A 20,531-nucleotide genomic window follows, 5' to 3' on the forward strand; every position below is an offset into this window, starting at 1 on the left:
TATTGGTAAGATGCATCGTTTGAGTGTAAAAAAACTCACTAGTTTATACTCCACACACCCAAAACTATGGGAAGCTAAATAATATTTGATTGTTTTAACACATTTCATACAGAATATTTATCAATTAAAAGGTGGCAAGAATATGATTAAAAACTAAGTATTTGAGTTAAGGACAAATGATTGTGAAAAATAATCTTTGAATTTAAAATTAAGTACCGATGTATTTATAGAAGCCTAATATATTTATATGCTTGGCTACAACCGTTTAGATACTCGAGCAGTGGAGAAAAACGGGCTGATAAGAAGAAGAAGAAGAAGAAGAAGAAAAATAAATGGAAGACCACTAAAACTTCTCTTCAGTAAAAATTCAATTAGACAATTTCAATCATTTTTTGTTACGTTTTTCTTAGTGGCAATCTCTAATTTTATCATTATTTTACAACAAATTAGTCAGAGACTAGTGGCATATAAAGAGTATTTTAACAATCACACATTCAAATGTGTTATAACAATAGATTTATATCGTGTAAGTGTGCCATTAAGCAGTTTTAATAAACTTTTAAGCTATGGTAGTTTAGCATAGTGTTCGCACAATGTTCCACATTTACACATTCCAAATTCTATTAAATGTCATACTACAATTATATTTACTTATCCAAAACACAGTTTTTTTTTTTACTTATGACACCTTTGATGTAATTTTGGCATTATGTTTTATTTAGGAACCGCAGTTTTTCGCATTCGCTTCAATTGAAGATGCTTTTATTTAGGATTTTTGTTGGAGTTGTATTTCTAAATAAATCTTATGGGGTAATACGTAAATTTCTTGAGGAAAAAAGAGGAAAACTTGTGTAAGCTCGGGGGAAATTTATCAAGTACAAGGGATGTTTTATGATGCTGACATGTTGGAGCGTTGATACTCATAAATCATAAAGGTGGAAAACATAGTACATCCACACCCTTCGTGACGCCGTATGACGTGAAATTGATCAAGCACAATCCCAAAAATATCTGGGTATAAGTTCCTCGAATTGGCATATTGAAAATATTTTCCGACTACTTATTTTTATTAATACATTCAATGCGACCGCCTATTTTTTGCGTTTACTGAATAGTTTTGTCCGTCTCGTGGTCTAATGGTCATCTCGATTGTCTACCATGCGGGAGGCTCGAGTTCAAAGATTCAGGTCAGCCAATTCAGCCAGCCAATGACATACCATTAGCCCTGTAAATGACAAGACTATTTAATTTCCCTTTCAAAACGTTTTTTTCTCTCTGTTGCAATAAATTTGTACCGAATGTTTTTACCCGTTTCCGAATTACGAGCGACCCAAATTATTTTTCATTTTGATTTCTTAACAAAACGCCATAATGTTGAGATGTGAAATTGAATTTCTGTACAAAATAATAAACTATAAAGTAGATAGTAACCTCATCAACAAAATACAAATAAATGTGAGATTGAGAACACTCATACATCGGGAAATATTTAATCTGGCTTTATTTTACAGCAATGAAACATAGGTACTAAACATCTCTGCCCTGCATGTGTTAAAAAATAACGTAAAATTTCTAAAGCAATTAAAGACATATTTATGATCCGTTCCCAATTTTTACAAATGTCTTTAACAAAATATATCTCAGGTTGAGGAAAAAATAGTTCTGTATTTCGCGTCTTTTTTTTCAACTAAGTATATCTCGTTCATTATTGGTCACATCAGATCATACGATACAACGTTTTAAAGGTGTGAGTGTTTACTACAAACGTTTTTTCAACAATATTGCACCTTACCGATTCAGTCGTGAACTATCGTGCGTCAAGTATCGAGGTCTCAATGGAAGAAATTCGCCATATTTTACATTTTTACTACCTGAAAGGAAAAAATGCGTTGAAAGAAACCAAAAAAAATAACGATGTATATGGGGCCAATATTCTTTCGGCTTGTGCTGCACAACAGTGGTTTCAGCGAGTCCGTTCTGGTAAAGTGGAGGTGAATGATGCACCACGCTTTGGCAGGCCTGTCGTTGAAAATGTCGACATAATCATGGAAAATATCGAGATAGACCCTCATGTTGGCAGTTGTAGCATCGTTCAAAAGCTGAATATTGATCATAAAACCGTTTTCAATCATTTGCAGAAGGCTGGATCTAAAAAAAAGCTCGATGTTTAAGTGCCAGACGAGCTAGCGCAAAACCTTGTGGACTGAATTTCCATCTCCGAATCGCTGCTGAATCGCAACAAAATCAACCCATTTCTAAAGCGGATGATAATTAGTGATAAAAAATGGGTCATTTACAATAAAGTCAAGCAACAAAGATTGTAGTCGAAAGCCAACAAATTGGCCCAGACCGTAGCCAAGCCAAGGACTGACGACCAGGAAGGTGTTGCTGTGTGTTTGGTGGGATTCGCAGGGAATACTTTAATGTGAGCTGCTCCCTTATGACCAATATACTTTTGACAATTTTTCCCTCTGCTGTGAACGACTCGATTGGTTAAGGCTGGCGATCGAACAAAAGCGGCTATTGTGCATTGGTGAATAGGAAAGGAATCGTGTTTCATCAGGAGAACGCTAAGCCGCACACATTTTTGATGACGCGCCAGAAGCTCCGGGAGCTCGGATGGGAAGTTTTTATGAATCCACCTTATAGTCCAGACTTGGCACCAAGTGACTATTGCCTATTCCTTTCTATAGCCAACGCGCGTGGAGGTACAAATTTGGACTCAATAGAGGCCTTTGAAAATTGGTTGTCCGAGTTTTTTCCAATAGGGACAAGGACTTCTACAAAAAGGTGATTATGAAGTTAAATTCTGGTTGACAATAAGGTCTTTAACAGAACGGTGCATATTTGACTTAAATCAAATTTGGAAAAAAATACGAAATTACTTTTTCCCAAACCTTATATATTGTGACGTACAAACAAACAAACGCACTTGTATTTTCGTTTTTTTTAGAATAAACTTGCTAGTGACTTATGGTATTAAAGTAAACGAATAATGTATTGTTACAGAACACGTTTTTCGTTGATTTTTTAAAAAAACATTGTGAAAAAAATCTTGATCTCACCAGTCGTCGATCTAATTGTGTATTTGTTTAACCGACAATTTCATTCTTTTTAACATTGGACAAAGGTTAACCGTTGGCGTTGATCGAGCCGTTGTTACCGATTTCAAAATCAATTTCAAAATGGAGAATCACGATGACTCGTGGATCTGCTGTGTCAATAAACGTGGTTAGTCACCGTGTAAAAATACAATTTTCCTACCATCACTCATATGTGTGAAAATTAATAAAATAGCCTGTCGCCCCCGTAGCTACGTATATTTTGCTAGAATTCCCAGCGTCATGCTTGCCGTGAAATATAGAAACTTTCAAAATGAATTTTCGAGTTAAAAATGAACGCTTTCAAAGTTCAGCTGATACGAGTAACCGCGTTAAAGGGTTATTTGTATTTTTTTTATTACAAAAGTTGCTGGGTCTATATTATTTGGATATTTTTGTAGGATGAACAAATTAATTCCATGTTTGTGAGTTAATTATATTATCTAAATAGTTTTCAACATAACAACAACAAACCATTGCATTGTTACCCCGTAGGGATAAGCAGAGAAGATAAAACAAAATGTCATTCTTTATTTGCATATAGACCTCGCTTCCTCTACATTCATACATCTTCTCATGCACGCTCGCCAATTACTCTGACTTTTGAAATGTCCATCTTTAAGTATTTGTTGGGTTTGGTCATGTTTACTCTTTTTTGGTCTTGCTCGTTTCTGGCATCATCAACACTGGCATCGTTAATCCTTTTAGCCGTTCATGTGCAGTCTAATCGCTCGATGTTGTAACGAGTCTATTTCGACGCGTGGCTACTTTGATTTCCGCGGCTGTTTAACATTTTACATATTGTTTGCGCGCGAGTTGAAATTTTTGAGAATGGCAATTTTTTTCGATTTTATAAAGAACTTTTAAAAAAAGACAGGATTTAATTTACGCGAGAAAAAAAAAAGAACAAATATGTATTCCCTCATTAAAATAGACGTCTCTTAACCAGACGTAAGTAGTCATCATTTTTTTTTTTTTCTCGCGTGAATCAAATCCTGCCCGTCACGGTTTTATTTGTCCGTTTTATCTGCTCGGATGGTCTTTATAGAATCACACAGAGTTGCCATTCTCAAAAATTTCAACTCGCGCGCCGGCAATATGTCAAATGTTTACAACCGCGGAAATTAAAGTACTACGAGTCGAAATTGACTCGTGACAATATGTCCAAGCCATCGATTTTTTCTTGATTTGTCGATAATGGCATTCTCGCCGTTACGACATGCACGAATCTCGACATGTGTGCTCCTATCTTATCATGAGAGATCGCATCATGACCGCATTCAGCCTACTTTTTTTTCAATTATATACTTCGCTCCCGTACATAAGGCTTGCCACTAAAGCTCTATCGTGCTAGTTAAGCCTCTTGCGACAAACGTTTGTTTGCCTAAGTAGATTTAAGTGCTCCGGTCACCCTATTCCCGGCACTCGCCCTCCTTTGAATACGCAATTCAAAAATTTATTTTTAAGATTTTTTATTATATTTTATAAATACAATACCAGAAAATCTTAAATTGAAAACAGACAATTATACAAAGCGATTTGTAAAAAGTACGAAAACAGCATTAATGGTTATGTTTTTTTCTCTAAATTTAAACTCAAGGCGATGAATTTTTGTTAAATATTTAAGAAAAAAAATGAAATATAAATAATTCAATGAGAAATTAAAACCGATTCTAAACAAATATTTTGTTCCAATGGTTATAACTTCTAAGATATGGAAAATATTGCGTTGCCCTCAACAATTTTTAAAAAAGACGAGAGTAAATTTATTTTTATTTTTATGTATTCATAAAAATACTTATTTTATGTATCTCAAACTTTATAAGGCCAAGAGTCCTGTGTTGAGTTGAAATGCAACATTTTTATTTATTTATTTAACAATTTACACGCCCTACGGGTTTTTACATATATTAGAAATTACATTCAAGTGCAGCAGTGGAACAAAAGTATGTAAATTTAGTTAAAATTAAAGATAACATAAGAAAAGCTAAAAGATACAATAATAAGTAAAAATCAGGAAATGTACCAGCATAAGTATAGGGTACATAGAAAAATATTTAATAAATTTACATATAAAAACATACACAAATACATATACATACATATAAGTTTATACATTATTATAGAGATACATGAGAATAAAAATAGTAAATAAAGAACAATATTAAGAAATTTTATACAAATAAATTTATAACCTTTTGAATACTTAACCTATATTTATATAAAGACAGACGAAATATATCAACTTCACCATACTTATTACCTAGCTGGTGTAGTCTAGGTATTGGCGAATTGTAATAATAATTGTGACTGCCAGGAGATTCAAAAAATAACGTTAGCTGTCGAGTATTTCGAACTGGTACTTTTAAGCTGATAACACTAGTTAATTCCGGGATGTCCAATACGCCGTTTGATATTTTATATAAATTTAAAAATTCATTTATAATTCTTCTTTTACAAAGAGTTGACGTATTTAGTTAACATAATAAATTATCGTAATCAATATTTTCAGTGGGTATATTAAGTTTGTAATTGATGAATCTAAGGAATTTACGTTGTACTCTTTCTAACTTTAAAATATGAACATTGTCATAAGGTGACCCAATTGTTAATTGAATTCTAAATTACTTCTAACCAAGGCGGTAAATAGCACTTTGAGGGTAGTGATGGAATTAAAATTCTTTACAGTTCGCTGCAAATATTCAAGACATTTCATTGCCTTATTAGTGATGGTATCAATGTGAGGAATAAATGTCAATTTTTCGTCAAAAACTATCCCCAAATCCTTTATTTGTGTAACTCTTCCCAGATTGATGTGATTAATGTTGTAATCGAATATTATGGGTTTTTTACTTCTTGTAAATGATATTACACAACACTTGTCGACAGTTAAGAAAAGTTCATTTTTCTGGCACCACTTGTACAGCCGTACCAAATTAGACTGAAGAACTCCACAATCGGTATCATAGGTAATAGTTTTTGAAATTTTAAGATTGTCGGCAAAGAGAAGAATGTCTACTTCCTCAAATATCGACACAATATCGTTAACAAACAAAGAAATCAGTACTGATCCCAGGTGGGAGCCTTGGGGTACCCCACTAGATGCCTCAAACTGATACAAGTTATAACCGAATACTTTTTCTTAGATTTTCCTTAATGACAGGTAGCTTTTAAACCATTCCAAGATATTACCACTAATTCCCAATGAACTAAGTTTGTGTATTAAAATTGTATGAGAAACCTTGTCGAACGCTTTACTAAAGTCAGTATAAATTGAATCAGTTTGATAACGTCTCTCTATTGATGTGATTAACCGATTCTGATGCAACATGAGGTTTGTAAGAGTTGATCTACCAGTTATGAAACCATGTTGTAACGGAGTCATAACTTTACAAATTTCATTGGTGAACTTAGTTAGCAAAACAGATTCCAGTAACTTTGGAATGGCTGACTGAATACAAATGGGTCGGTTATTGGAAACGTCAATTTTATCTATTTTTTTATAACTGGGGTTAAGTATGAGATCTTTTATTTTTAGGAAAGTTTCCAGTTTTCATGGACAGGTTAAAAAATTTTGTAAGTGGACCAGTTAAAGAGGGAAAACATTGTTTAAGAAGAAGTGTAGGGATATTGTCTGGCCCAGGGCTTTTTTTTTTATCTAAGGCACAAATCCCCTTTTTCACATCAGAATCAGTAAATACACAGTCGTTAAAATCAATTAAATCTGTATTATCAATACTGTGTAACCTAGAATTAGAAGTAGAACTATAAACACTGCTAAAGTAATCAGCAAATAAATTGGCAACTTCCTGTGGTGTGTCTGCCATTTTGCGTTTGTAATACACTGTGGACGGAATTCCAGATTCCCTACTGTTAAGAATCTTGGAAAATTTAAAAATATGTTGCGGCTTAGATGCAGCCTCGACTTCAAATTTACTAACACAGTCTTGATAACGGGTTTTAGACAAAATTCTCAATTTCGAAAATTCTTCATAATCTTTAATGTCATGAGACCTTTTAAAATTACTATGAGCAATCTTTATTTGTAGTATAACTTGAATAAGTTTTTTATTAAACCATTTAGGAAAATGACTTGCTATGAATTTAGTTTTAGGCACAGATGACTCAATGGCAGTATCAAGGATATGATAAAATTGTGCAATTTTATCGTCTACATTAAAATTTTGATTTAAAAAGCTCCAATCACTGCTAAGGATAAATGAATTACTGGCAGGAAAATCTGCTTTAAAAAAGTTCAATCTAACATCAAAATGTTTGTACTTTGCTAAAATAAGGGTTCCAAAATGAATGCATAAAGGTGGATGGTATCTATCAATTGGTAAAATATTTTCATTTGAAAGTTGCACTGAAATGTTATTTGAATTAGAAATAACAAGATCCAAGAGACGAGTTAGACAATTATAAACATAATTTGCTTGACTGAGATTTAAAAATTGGAAAATGAAAGCATGTACATTATTAAATTATATTAAAAATAAAAACACGCTTAATAGTTTATAAATCTATCTCGCAGAATTCTCCTACAATGGTCTTTTTCCTTAGACAAAATCCAAACTTGTAAACGATACGCATGCAATTATTCATGTAAAAAAGAGACATACAGATTTCATTAGTTTTTTTATTATCTATATCTTTTTTATTATTTTTTTATATTATTATTATTCGGATAACCAACCACTACATTTATCATATATAAAAAACAAAACGAATTACGAATACGGTTTTCACAAGTAGCACCACTGTTGGTTAAAATATATTCTTAAACATAAAATAAACAGTAATCTAAATCCAAAAGAAAAAAACACTACGAGTTATTTCGAAAGCAAACGCCGCACGTAATGATGATAATTGACAAATAAGTCATGTTAAATTATTTTGTTATTACATTACAATGATTGAAAGTTCACCATAAATATAAATTTTGTCTATAATTAGACGAAACAACAGGAATATAAAAAGAACGGTATTCATTAAAAACGTATTACAACAGAGATAAATAACATTTAAGAGAAAGTAATATGGAAGTCTTGGCATCTACAAAGCTTATGACCTATCATTGGCTGGTTTAAATGGCCACTTAACACACCATGTAACATTTACCATTCTACCCATATTTTAACATCTATATTCCTTCAATTCTTCCACCAGTTGACGCTTATAAAGTCAAAGATAATAATTCAATTAGATGTAGATGAATCTCACCCGCATAAATAAAGGTTTCAGCTCTTTGACTTAACAAACGTCAACAGGTGGAAGAATCGAAGGAATAAAGACTTTCAAATATGGGCAGAATGGTAAATGTTACGCAGTGTGTAAAGTGGCCACATAAAGCAGCCAATTTTTTTTTTTTAGGTATCTTGATAATTTAATGTTTTTTTAGTTATGTATTTTTGTATTATTTAATTTAGCACTCAATCTTATTTGGGATATTATTTATTACTCATATTTCTTACTACATTTAAGAGTGAGTTTATAGAAACTATATCTCAAATATCATTTCAAATATGTTTTTATATATATATTGTTTTTCTTTTGATTTCAATGATACTTTTTTATTTTTAATACTACTATATTTTATAATTATACTTTTATTTTGTTGATTTCAATGATCCTGTTATTTTGTTTATTTAATTATGTATTAATCTAAATTTATGTAATTTAGTATATACATTTTAATATTTATGTCTGATTTTCTTTTTTAAATTTTATTCTTTTGAATTTTAATATTTCTTACTTATACCTTTTTTTCTGGATTGTTATTATATTGCATCACATATAATTATATTGGAATAAAATCAATTTGACTATGTATCTTTTATTGTTAATTATTATGGCTTGACACGGGCACAGCCTTAAAAGCCTCAATAAGTTCACGTATATTTAAACCAGTGCAATTTTGAATTAATAAATAAATAAGTAAATAAAATGATAGGTCATCAGCTCTGTTGATGCCTAGACTTCTATATTACCTTCTCTTAAATGTTCTTCATCTCTGATGTAATATGTCAATATTAACAGCTCCTCGGGGAGTTGATTCCAGTCTTTATCTACAAAAATTTGGACAAACCCAAAATATTGTGGATATTTCTAAGAACTTTTGGAAGAACATTAAAAGAGAGTTTGAATAGAAATTCTGGACAATCAATTGAACCAGAGGCAATTTTTGATAGAAACATTAAATCAGCTATTTTACGACGATTTTACAGATTAATTTGTGAAATTCGCTTCCATATATGATAGGACACTAGCTGGTAGCTATCAACCTTTTGATAAATGTACTTTAAAATATTATTTACGTATTCGATAAATTGGATTGTTTTCACGAAAGAAATTATATGTCTGCTCTAATTTCACTGTTGCAATCGAATTCAAGAGTGATCTTTAAAAGTGGCTTAAATAAAAAAAAGAACGTTTAGAGAAAATCAGTTATTTTCGATGAGTCCGTTTTTGTCAAATCAAGTCATTCTTTTTATGTGATATGTCAAAGAGATTTAAACTCAAGTTGCGCAATCAAATTCCATCATAAATCAATCATTTGATATTTGCCATCATCAATATTTTCAATAAAATAAAGATTCTTGAGGGCATTTTAAAAAAAAATGTGAAATTTCAAAACAATAAAAAATATTGTCGGATTTAGTGATAGTTTGTTGCGGGTTATGCAGCTTTTAATTATGATTCAATTATATTCTTACTTTAAAATTCATATATTTTCAACTTGTTTTATTTCACACGTTGGCACATTTCTATGTAGCATCACGTCTGATCATGATAAAAGTCCGTTTAAGAATGAAGGCACAGAAGGAAAAATCCAAGAATCAAAAAGTATGTTTTTCCACACCCGTTATGTATCTATTTGATTCTACGTCATTTGAAGTAACATTTTTTTACATAATATATTGTAAACAAAAAACACGTGTGTAATCATTGTTGTACAAACAATATTTAACTAAATTTGTACCTTTTTTGGGTGATCCCGTGTATGTTGGATTCATTCCGACATTTCGGCTACCATTGCAGGAGCCATCTTCATGTAAGTCCTGTGTAAAAAACGTACTAGAGAATTTGTACCGTGTTGCAGTTGACAGTAGGCACGTTCCGTGTCATTTTTGCAATGTGTAGTGCCGGGAATAAAGTTAAGTCTAATTTCAGCCCGTCGTCTCTGTTTATGTTTTTTGGGTGTTTCTGTATTTCAATTGCCTCTTTTATTATTCGTGGACTGCAATGTCTAAGTTTATTCAAAATCTTTAGCTCGAATACGTAAACATGTCCTGTGTCTATAAAGTATTCCACTATTTCAGATTTTTAAGACACTATACAAGTACACAACAAAAATGACACGAAACATGCCTACTACCGTCTATGGCACGGTACAAATTACGTACTAGAACATTAACACATTTTTTTTTCTACAAAACACACAGTTTACTCTAAAGAAACTCCTTCAATGGTAGCCGAAACATCGGAACGAATCCAACTTACACGGGATAACCCAAGAAATATACATATTATTAACAGTAACGGTAAAAACCTACGTACCTATTTAATATTTAATTCCCAACAAAAAGTGATAAAAACAACCTTTTTTATATATTTAATCACGATACCTACATAAAAATATTTTTTAAAAGACCTTTTTCCATCGTTAAATTTTTTATTATAAAATCGGATTATTTATTGTTAATTCAATATTTTTATACATCGGAATCATGTTTGACTTTGTTATATTTATATTGATATGCCGGGTATTATTTTTCATTTGTTTTTTATTTTGTTAAGTGTCGTCCAATTATTGTTGTTGTTAAGAATTATTATTTGTCTCAACTCAATACGAGACTTTAGTCTAATAAAGTTGGAACTTGTGTATCAAGAACAGTAAATATAATAAAATAGATATTGAGTTTTCTACTAACATTTTTTGGTGGAACTGCGTTTTAATTATAATACTAAAAATACTTTTATAGTTTTACTCCACTTTTTTTTTTTTTACGAGTGACCGGGTTTCGTCGTGGCCGACATCGTCAGACTGGTCAACGATGTCAGTCTGACGATGTCGATCACGATGAAATCCGGTCACTGGTAAAAAATTTACAAATAAAATTTGTAACATATTTTTATTATTTTAAATACTAGATATTGTTGAAAATAAAGTTAAAGTTCGATAAAGTCTTTAAACTTTTAATTGTACAAGAACGTCTTGCATAATTTTGTACATTTTTTTAATTTTTTTCCCAGGCTCTCCATTTTTACACCAGTCTCAAGGCGACGCAATATCGCAGGGTCAGCTACAACAGGAACAGCAAGCAGGATACGTCCAACTCCTGGAGAGAAGGGAACAGGAAGGAAAGGCAGAGCTGGAAAAACTTTCATCAGAAATTGCCAGGCTCAAGCTTCAAATTCAACAACTTACTGGTAAGATATTATTTAATACAAAAACTGCATTCTTTAGCGACTTTTGTTAGTCCAGTCATTACTTAATCATTATTTTTTTAAGTTGGAGGAGTTTTAAAATTTAGCAGAATTAAGGAGTCCGTTGCCAAAAGTCGGGTTTAGTAGCTCAAAGTATGTTTGCGACCTTAAAAGAAAACACGGTCTCAATTTTTTTCATACAAACGGATACCGTATTTTCTCCCTGGATTATGGCACTAGAGCAATGTTTTTATACACTACAGATATTTACTATAATGACTTAGGATTAAAGGTCCAAAGTTCAAACCCCATTCTACCATAACTCGGTTCCCATTTATCAAGAATAGATTATTTATAACTCGTTGAAAAAAACCAAAAAAAAAACCTCATAAATAGACTAAGACCTAAAATAACAAGAAATAACTAAAGGTAGCGTTTGTCTAAAAAAATACTTGAGTTTATTTATTTATTGATATATTCACAAATAATTGAGGACCGTTTTATTAAAGCAAAATATCTACAAGATGTAAATTTTTCAGGAGAAGATTTTTTCATGTTAAAAATAAAACTTTTACAATTTAAAATAAAATAAAAATGACGTTTTATAGTTATGTAAAATCTTTTAGTAAAATCATTTAAAAAAATGTTCTAAATTTACGAATTTTCACAAAAAATAAATATCCACATATTTTTGTGATAGGAATGTATGGAAAATTGATTTATGTTGGGAATTAAATTAGTTTACCTTTGCGTGAAATCATTTTAAACTGATTATTTTGTAAAATTGTATGTCTTCTGACATACCTATGTAAATATACACATTTAAGTATTTACCTCCTATTTATATTCTTTTTTCTTGGCCGAAATTATGTTTTGTTTGTGATTTTTTTTCGATTTAAAAAAATTTAACACCGCTAAAAAATATTTCGATATTTCGCTTTGTGAAAACTCTATGAGGTGTAGATATTTCGTTTTGTTAAAATTCACGATACTTGAACTGCTAGAACTTTTCACATATATCGTTTTGTTAAAATTTTATTTCACCAATCGATAGAGCTCACGTGGAAAAACATTTTTTGAAATGAATTTGTTTTTTTTTTTTAATTTTACATTGTGAAAACGGTCCTCAATCGATTAATTTACATTCATTGGGATACAAGTACGCCCGATTAATATTTAAACATTGGCTCAGTGCATTTAGTGGTTATGTTCTAATGTTTAAACTACATATGCGAGCACCTTCGTACGTAATAGCATATTGCTGGTACCGCGTACTTAAGACATCATTGCTATGCAGATTGCCTTGTACAGGAATGGCAGGTGCAATTAATTTGTATGACATAACTACTACCACAGAATACATTAGTCGGTTTTGCTTACAGAAACCATCTGCAGGGCGAATTTGCTATCTATGGTAATAAAAGGCTTAAAAACTCATGGCGCCATAAATATAATGTTATATTATGAACACACTATTTTTATTATATACATACATACTTACATATTTTTTATTACTTTATTTATACGTCAACGATCCAAAAGACCCTTTGCAAAAAATAATTTTCAGAAATAATCACAGCAGTGAACAATTCAATATTCATTTTATTCATTTTGTTCATTTTGTTCATTTTGTTCATTTTCTTCATTTTGTTCATTTTGTTCATTTTGTTCATTTTGCTCATTTTGTTCATTTTGTTCATTTTGTTGATTTTGTTCATTTTGTTCATTTTGTTTATTTTATTTATTAATTACATTATACATACATTTGTTAATGACAGAGACACAGTTTATAACGACACAATCAGGAACGACTCATGACTGTGAAATTGCTCCGACTCGCTAGAAAATCCATGTTGAGTCGGGACAATTGTAATGCATTCATAACAATACATTCACACACATATATACATATATATTCGCACATACATATTTATATTATATTTTATACATACATATACATATATATTGACTTAAAGTTTAAGTTTATACACATAATTGATACTTTATACATTACTACATTTTAGAAAACTGTAATTGAAAAATAAATAAAGAAAACCATTCGGAGGTAAGATTTCATATTTCGTTTGATTGTATAAATTTTTTTTTTTAAATTCACACCACAATTAAAGATCAATTTAAAAGGAAAATCATCATTTAAGCATATCATTAGGTTAAAAATAAACGATTTGAAAGAAAATACCAATTAAAAAAATATTAAATTATTTCTTATTATTATTCTAAATCTAGATACTAAAGTAACATAAACAATCATTTTAGTTAACTGTTTTTCATAGAAGCTTGGAAAATAAGAATTTATTAAACCATTTCTTCAGATAATAAGGTTTTTAAAAATACGTTAGCTGTTTTCAGACCTTGAAAGTCTTATTTGTAATAAAAATAATTAAAATGTTAACTACATTGTTTTTCTGACATGAAGAAAATAAAAAACAAGCTTGTGGAAATAAATTGTTCCTCGAATTTCGTTTCATACTTTAATAACAAAGTTCATTTAACGCTTACTGAAAAACTCCTCCCTACTAATAAATAAGTATATTTTAAAACACTTAGATGAAACCAAAACAAGGCAGACGGTAATAAAAATTAACTTTGTTACTTTCTTTGTAAGATTGCATTCCTAGCGAGAAAAATCTAATTAAGTTAATACCCGTCAGATTGCCTTATGCAAATTGCAATAATGTTTACAGATGGTGTTTGTACCGAGACTACTTAATCTGTTAATGGATGCTCGAACGTCTAGCGGAAAGAAATTGAGAGATATATAGACCAATTAATAGCTATCCTTGAGTATAGCTAAGTAATTTCCTTCCTTACTTTTCCAATGTGTCAATACGAACCCATTTAAAAAGAATTAATGACATCGTTACATAAAATCGAAATTTTCACAAAATTTTACTTGTGTTTTCTACATTGCTTTATGCTAAGTCAAATCAAAGAAATTATTTATAAAGCTTTTTTATTATTTTCTTTTAAATTTTTTTTTTTCAGATTAATAATTCATTATTTCCGTTATGTTACTTATAACTGATTGGTGAGTTTTTTAAATTGGCTTATTATATTTAATAGAATAGATAAAAAAAACTTTATAAAAAAAAAAAAATTGCAACAGAGAGGGAGAATATTTTTTTAAATGGATCTTTATTTTTTGTTAGGAAGTGTAATTAGCTATCTTTTTTCAAAATACGACATTTGCACCGCATGGGTTATTTTAAAAATTTATTTAAAGCCAGTATTGAGACGCATCGATAACTTGAAAAAAACTCACCAAGCTAAAACGAGGTTTAAAAAAAATCAAAGTCTGACACTATGAAATATTGCGTTTTTCACTAATTTCAATAATTTGTATCGGATGATAATTAAATAAGAGCAAAAATTGTACACCCACAGTAAGATTTCATTTAGATTATGTTGTAAGGCGTATTTTTAAAACAAATTTGTTCACGCGAATCACAATTGAACGCATTTATGCAGAAGCAGCCAGTCCACAATTTTGGAAAAATGAGACATTGGTGTTATCTGGTGCAGTAAAGTCAATTCTATGTTCTGCTAAAGACAGCTAGACCACTTTCATACAAAAACTGTATCAATCACCTTCTGAAAAGAGAATCGATCACAAAAACGGCATTTCTCAATTTGCAGAAAACACCCAAACGACTAGAAAAATCTTATGTAACTTTAAAAATCATAGAAACTGGTCAAATACATAATTCGATTCTGGTGTGAAATATAAAAAAAACTAATTTTTTCATTGTTTATCATTTGTCTAAGTAAAAAACATCTCAACTGTTGTGTAGATTTGATAATTTACTCTTTTTATTAAAGTGCTACTATCACAGGTTCATTTTTTAGTGGCTTTCTGCTTTCTGCATAACTACGTTCAATTATCCCTCTCTTGTAAAATTACTTTCCAAGTATATTTCGAGTTTTGAAAAAACGGTCCTTAATTCTGGCTTGTCTACATTTTGCCAAATGTTTTTGAACAATCTAGTAGTCAAAATAATTTAGGAGGATGAATCTTACCCATATCAGTTAATAATTGCGTTTAAACCATTTAATTTTGGGGGTTTCAACTTTCAGTGAGTTTAAATAACTTATTATAAATGCCAAGCAAGTTGTGGCATTCCGGGATTCGCATCTCGAACCTTTGATTCGCGAGTCTATAACACTAGCCGCCGGAAAACAACAATTTATTGCTGGGTGATTTGGAGTTAACTACACAATTTTACCCACTCACTGTTTTTTATATTAAAAATTTCCTCGCATTTCAGACCGCAAAATTTAAGACAAACTTCGGCGTGAAAATCAACAAAGCCACGTAATAGAAGGTAGAATGAAAGACGTGTGTAGAGAGCAAACTAGAGATATAAGAAAATGTGGGAAGGAGTCAAGGTCCTATCACAATCTACCGTGTTCCTAATCCTCATCTCTTACAGTATTTGGCTCTTCCGAGGGGTGATTACAATCGGAAAATACTTAAGCCATACCTTTACTATGACGGTTTAGTGAAGGTATGGCAATGACAGGATAAATGCCCTGTAAATGCCCTGTAAATGCCTAGACATCCATATCTCTTCTTTAAAATATTCACCATTAGTGTTGTAATATGTTTTTTATCACATTTTTGTTGATCCTTATTAATTTTATTTTGTAATATTGCGATTCAGAAGATGTATTTTGGCCGCTATTTAAATCACACAAACAATTACTTATAAAACATTTCAGTGCTACTTTATAATATAATCAATATTTTTGCTTTGTTCTCAGTAAGTACTAAATGTATTGTGATAATACCGTTTACTGCAAAGCGGATTTTCTACTATTATTATATTTTACTATTAAACATTCGATCCGTTAGTGTAACCGTAAAACAAAATAATTTATATTTCTAAAGATATTTTTTTTAAAGATTTTATTATTTTCTTCGTTAAACTGCATTGTTATTATAATGTTGGTCAAAACAAAACCCGGTCAATTATGAAAAATAAATATTCAATTTTTATAAAACTAATTACACTACTTTATTGATTAAAATATATCGGTACCTTAAAGCTGAAATGCTGGAAGTCACATTTTTTTGCAAAATTGAGTTATGAATGTCATTTAGTTCATATATTCAGATTAAAATGATGCTTAAAACATTGTAGTCCTCTAGTAAACCACTACTGAAATAGCTTGTTTTAAAACACCAGTAGTGCAGTAATAATACGCACGCTTTCAACAAAATTCAATGGTTTGCTGATATTACAGCAGTGGATACAGAATAAATTCCAAAATTTTTATAACAACTACCTCTGACGCAGCGAAAAATTTTGCACAAAATTAAGTTTTATTGTCACAATTAATCATACTTAACCATTATGTTATTTCTTTTGCCGTTAATTTAATTAATTTACTTTGTTTTTTTTCACATACTTTTTATTTTAAACTACTGTTTTTTTGCTATTAATATCATATCATTAAATTTATACTTACTTGTTATTTTCATAAATAATTAATCATTTAATTGATTGCAAGTAATTTAACGTTTTTGCGAAAAGAAAATTTTAAAAGTACATTATTTTTTATTCAATATTCTACATAACTTTTTTACTATAGTTCGAAGAGTAATTAGTGCGCGGGCCGGGCATGTTTTTTTCTTAAATATTCTTATCAAAAGCCTATAAATAAATAAAAAAACAGAAATAAATTTTGTTTTTACTTCGAAAGATACATTTGAAACAGTTTTACAACTTCTAACCACTATCCTGAACAATTTAATAAATGTAACTTCCAGCATTTCAGCTTTAAGGTACTGATATCTTTAATAAAACAAGATTATTTAAAAATATGTTTTTTGGTATTTGTGGTTATTTTTGTAAAACAGATATGTATGTGATACTATAATTGTATGATTAATATACTCGTATAATTTGCGTCTAAGAGAATTAAGAATACAGTTCTGTGTCTGAAATAGAAACGGAACCCGGGACGAGGGTTTTTGACTTGATTACTACTCTCAGGTAAAAATCCTGAATAAGAAAGTCGAGTGGATATAAGTTTGCTTCATTGTGTAGTAAATGACGTGTTTGCCTACCATTTTTGAGGTTCTGAGTTTGATTTCTAGCAGGATGGACTTAGAATATTAAGTTCTAAAAGAGAAAGGAAAAACATTTTGAGAAGAGAATATGGAAGTTTAGACAATTACAGAGCTTAGGATTTTCCATTTACTGGTCAAAATGGCCAATTAACACACTGTTAAACATTCACTACTCTGCCGGTTAAAACATCCACATTTTCTTAACTCTTCTATTTGACGACTTTAGTGATGTAATAGAGCTGAAACCCTTATCATGTGGGTGAGGTTCATTCGGCTAAACCGATTCATCTACTAGGCAACGCCTAAAACAAAATTATAATTAACATATTACAACAAAGACGAATAACATTTAAGAGAAGGTAATACAGAAGTCTAGGCATCTACAGGGCTGATGACCTGTCAATGGCTAGTTTAAGTGGCCACTTTATACACTGTGTAACATTCATCATTCTGCCCATACTTGAACATCTATATTCCTTTAATTCTTTCATTTGTTGATGTTTGTGAAGTTAAAGAGCTGAAACCTTTATTTATGCGGGTGAGATTCTATATTACCTTATCTTAAATGTTCTTCATCTCTGTTGTAATATGTTAATATAAACAGCTCTCCGAGGAGTTGAATCCAGTCCTTGTCTACAAAAATTTGGACAAACTCAAAATATTGTTGACAAAATTACAATGTTTATACCTCTTTTTATACCAGTTAGTTTAGTCAATAATGTTTTGAGTGTGTCCAAATGTTTATAGATAGACTAAATTTCCTCCCTAAGGAGTTATTAAGCTTTAAATTTGTTGCAACAGAGAGGGAACACATTATGAGAACGGAGGTCTAGACATTTACAGAGCTCGTGATCTCTCATTGACTGACGATATGTAGCAGAATGTGTGAAGGTAGATATTAGGAAGGAGAAGAGGTAAGAGGCTGAAGTAAGACGATTGTTTTTTCTTTATAATAAGAATCATTAGCGTTTCTATAATTTACCCAAATATTTCAATTTTGGTTGCCATTTTCAACAAGTTGTAAATATCTCACTTGTAGAAAATGGGAACCGAAATAGGGTAGAGTGCGTTTCAAACCTCAGACCTCTGATCCGCAAGTCCGCAACACGAACTACGGGACTACAACCTGATTTGAAGGTAGTTATCCAGAAAGCAGCCAGCTAAAGAAAAGTGAAACTGAGATAATAGGACCTTTATGAAAAGAGTGAATAAACAAATCTTCACAACAGTTGGAATGTTTTTGACTTTAACAAATGATAAACAAGGAATATATAAGTTTTTTTTTACATTACAAACAAGAATTTAATTATGTATTTGACCAGTTTTAATGATTTTTAAATTCGTTAAGATTTTCTAGTACTGTGAGTGTTTTCTGCAAATTGAGAAATACCGTTTTTGTGATTGATACCATTTTCAGAAGGTGATTAAAACATTTTTTTGTATGAAAGCGGTCTGGTTGTTTTTAGCAGAACATAGAATTGACCTTACTGCACTCAATAACATCTATATCTTATTTTTTTTTCAAATTGTGGACTAGCTGCTTTCTGCATAACTACGTTCATTTAATACCAGGTTATTTTTTAATCAAAAAGTGGGCTTTATCGAAAAGATATTTGATGAATTATTAGGGGATTATTAATTTTTTAAGTTTTGTCTCCTCCGCGTTCTTAAATTTAAGTCCGTAAATTTGAAGTACTGGTTCAGTAGAAGGTCCATATTTTGCCAACATCCTTGTTTCTAGTGACTAATTTGAAAACATTATCGCACGCCCCTGTCTTACCAGTTATTATTTTACAGAAAATTTATTTCAAACATTCCACGCTTCTTATCTTATTTTCTTTACTATCATAAATTAATCAAACATGTTATTAGCCAATGTTGTTTTACAATGAGCGTTATGCATTCAAACTAAAGTACCTTGAAACTTGAAACTAGTAAGTAAACTGCATTAGAACTTTGTTACCCATTTATAAGGAACGTCAGTTTCATGCCCGATGCAAAGTTTCCAACTGAACTTCTGTTCTCCTGGTTGATGTTGTTTGAAAAGGCTCAATAACAAAAGCTATATGCAAAATTAACTAGAGTCACTTAATTGAATTAATTTACTTAAAGTATTTTATAAATTTTATAAGGAGTTTTGATTGCAGTATCGACTAAGTTCTCATCACGAATGCTCAAATGTAAAAAACAAAATTTTGAACAAATTTTTGTAATGATTTCATCAAAACGAGAAAAAATAATAATAGGCTGTGTGTATATTCCCCCTTCGTCTGATACGCAAACCTACAAAGATCATTATTTGGAAGTGGAATGTCTACGAAGGCGGTATCCCGAGGCCACTATAGTTTTGACGGGTGACTACAACTTACCCAATATACTGTGGGATCCAGATGGTATCAACCCTAAATCTAGTGATGGCATAGACCATGGGTCAAGTGAGATAATTGAAATGTCAATGTTTTTAAATCTCCGTCAAGCAAATTATGTTTATAATTGTCTTACTCGTCTCTTGGATCTTGTTTTTTCTAATTCAGATAACATTTCAGTGCAACTTGCAAATGAAAATATTTTACCAATTGATAGATACCATCCACCTTTATGCATTAATTTTGGAACCCTTATCTTAGCAAAGTACAAAACCTCTGATGTTAGATTAAATTTTTTTAAAGCAGATTTTCCTGCCATTAACTCATTTATCCTTAGCAGTGATTGGAACTTTTTAAATCAAAATTTAAATGTAGACGATATAATTGCACAATTTTATCATATCCTTGATACTGCCATTGAGTCATCTGTGCCTAAAACTAAATTCATAGCAAGTCATTTTCCTAAATGGTTTAGTAAAAAACTTATTGAAGTTATACTACATAAAAAGATTGCTCATAGTAATTTTAAAAGGTCTCGAG

At 30.7% G+C, this 20,531-nt stretch overlaps 1 protein-coding gene across 1 annotated transcript in view; it reads left to right on the forward strand.

Annotated features, from left to right (window-relative positions):
- The window catches only part of Csgalnact (Chondroitin sulfate N-acetylgalactosaminyltransferase), a 194,162-nt gene that overhangs the window by 63,974 nt on the left and 109,657 nt on the right, over positions 1–20,531 (forward strand). Inside the window, 1 exon segment of the mRNA XM_088227800.1 lies at positions 11,358–11,534. Coding sequence (XP_088083926.1) covers positions 11,358–11,534 — 177 coding nt within the window.

The sequence above is a fragment of the Micrasema longulum genome, unplaced genomic scaffold, assembly GCF_059751315.1.
Source record: "Micrasema longulum isolate JH-2025_06_02 unplaced genomic scaffold, ASM5975131v1 h1tg000541l, whole genome shotgun sequence".
NCBI lineage: Eukaryota > Metazoa > Arthropoda > Insecta > Trichoptera > Brachycentridae > Micrasema > Micrasema longulum.